Genomic DNA, 2,565 nt, shown 5'->3' on the forward strand with positions numbered 1-2,565 from the left:
ATACAATGTAGTATAGAGCTGGGTATCTCTGCTCTTCTCCTCAATGAACATACAATAAGAACAGGGTAGCTCCTCTCTATGATGCTCTCCTCCACACTGTACATACAATGAGAAAAGGGTAGCTCCTCTATACAGCTCGCCTCCATACAATGAGAACAGGTTAGCTCCTCTATACAACTCGCCTCCATACTGTACATACAATGAGAAAAGGGTAGCTCCTCTATACAGCTCGCCTCCATACAATGAGAACAGGTTAGCTCCTCTATACAACTCGCCTCCATACTGTACATACAATGAGGACAGGGTAGCTCCTCTCTATGATGCTCTCCTCCACACTGTACATACAATGAGAAAAGGGTAGCTCCTCTATACAGCTCGCCTCCATACAATGAGAACAGGTTAGCTCCTCTATACAGCTCGCCTCCATACTGTACATACAATGAGAACAGGGTAGCTCCTCTCTATGATGCTCTCTTCCACCCTGAAATGGGCGGGCATAGCTGTAGTGACTTCACACCATGTCATTGCGGAGTGTACACGTCAGGCTCCAGTCACTGGCAGGTGCCGGTTAGTGGAGGAGAGCGTGTGTTTCCTCCGAGCCCCCCCATGGCTGCGGAATGGCAGGTGTCCCCAGAAGCAATGGACTGCTCCGGAGGAGCCCGCTACCGGCATCACTCACTGCAGCCTCAGGTAAGAAGATGCGCCCACCATTGTCACACTCTTTGTGGCAGTGAGCGCACTGAGCTGAGGACCCTGTTCCGGAAGTGCTCAGTGTCAGTAGGGCGACCTTCGTTGTCACAGAACGCTCTCCAGGTTTTGCATGTGTTAGGAGCAGCGTGGTGATGGTCTCCTGGAGATTTCTACTGACAACATGGAGACTGGTACTGACTGCTGATTGGCTCTCAGTTTCCACTAATCAGAGAAGGACGGTGCTCTGCTCCCCAGTCCCCACTCTTCTTCCCATCACTTACCGCCTTGTAGTCCTGAGGCAGGTGGGAGAACCCCGCTATATATAGTCAATGTATTCAGCCAATGAAACCGTCTCTATGTTGTGAAATTAATAATAATAGGTGTCGTTAAATGAATAATATCCCTAGGTGTGTTGTGAATAATATTGTTGTTGCTAAATTAATTATATTTATATGTGTGCACAATTGGGTGGGCAGAACAGTCAGATGTCTCATTTACACTGGCAGTGGATATTTGTATCCTCATTTAAATGCATGGAGTCATATTAACCACGTCAGTGCCGGTGGGTGTTCTATCAGAGATTGTGACTGGGTTGGAATGTGTGACCGATCATGTGGCCACACATTTTAACGTAATCCCACCCAGTTTTTCGGCAGTGGAATATGTGACCAGGAAAATGTGAAGAATTCCAACGCTTTCTCCGCTGTTCCAGGACAGATCAACATCACAGATTGTATGTGCAGGAGAACCGATCTGCCTTGGAACAGCTGATCGGTCCTGAAATGTCACTTCTATCTGACTTTGTGGAATGTCAGATCGCAGTCACAAAGCCGGCTAAAAGTGACATTTCAGGACCGATCAGCTGTTCCAGGGCAGATCGGTTCTCCTGCACATACCATCTGCGATGTCGATCTGGAACAGCTGGAATTCTTCACTTTTTGCGGGTCACATATTCCACCTCCGAAAAAGTGGGCGAGACCACACTAAAATGTGTGACCGGTAACACATTCTAATGCAGTCACAGACTTTGATAGTTACACCCTCTTCATGACCAGACCAGTTTTCAGCACTGCGCAAATTTGGCTGAGAATTACTCCGTCAAGCAACATTGTAACAAAATTCATTTTATTTTATTTTTGGGTGGACAAATACAGCATTTCTTTTAGTGGCATTTAATCGCTATTCAGTAATATAAAGTAAAACAGGCCAAAAAACATTGAGAAAAAAAAAAGATTCCTCTTACTATCGTCTATAAATCGAAGCAAATAAACATATCAGGGCAGTATGAAAATCCCCGAAATGATCCCTTTTTGCAAAGTAGACACTCCAAGGTGATCTGATTTTTTGCTGCAATTTTTTGGGGAAATTAAGAAACATCCTGGTATTGAGGGGGTTAAAACATGGAGCTTGGTAATAGTGCACAAGATACAATAAATGTACAGGTCATAGACCGAAGGAGGAGGGGGTGAAGAGGTTAATGCACAGGTCACATACAGTGGGAGGATGGAGATGAAGGGGTTAACGTACAGATGCGCAGGCTAAAGAAGGTGAAAGGGTTAACAAACAGGTCACAGCAGAGATAGAATGGGTCTAACATAAGAAGTAGAGGAGGGGGTTAAATGCATTTAAATGAGTTTAGCTTGACAATGTAAACATTACCATGCCATCGCTGTGATACCCAGTCACTGTGATCACAGGACACAGATCCGGTCTGATCGGCTCTGTGTGTAACCAGTCGAATTCATGGGAATAAGTAATTATGGACACCGTCACTGCAAAGTAGAATAACGTCTATTTATTGACGTTCATGCAACAATACACTTATTGCAACGTTTCGGTGTCACACAGGATCCCCTTCATCAGGCAGAACATGAA

At 45.2% G+C, this 2,565-nt stretch overlaps 1 protein-coding gene across 1 annotated transcript in view; it reads left to right on the forward strand.

Annotated features, from left to right (window-relative positions):
• The first annotated feature begins 625 nt into the window (after nt 1-625).
• Nucleotides 626-2,565, forward strand: part of LOC108797432 (pendrin-like) — a 68,018-nt gene continuing 66,078 nt past the window's right edge. Inside the window, exon 1 of the mRNA XM_018569020.1 lies at nt 626-690. Within this exon, the coding sequence (XP_018424522.1) occupies nt 640-690 (51 nt within the window). The 5' untranslated portion in view covers nt 626-639. The remainder of the gene's footprint in view (nt 691-2,565) is intronic.

The sequence above is a fragment of the Nanorana parkeri genome, unplaced genomic scaffold (genome assembly GCF_000935625.1).
Source record: "Nanorana parkeri isolate BGI_ZX_2015 unplaced genomic scaffold, ASM93562v1 scaffold1276, whole genome shotgun sequence".
Classification (NCBI taxonomy): Eukaryota; Metazoa; Chordata; class Amphibia; order Anura; family Dicroglossidae; genus Nanorana; species Nanorana parkeri.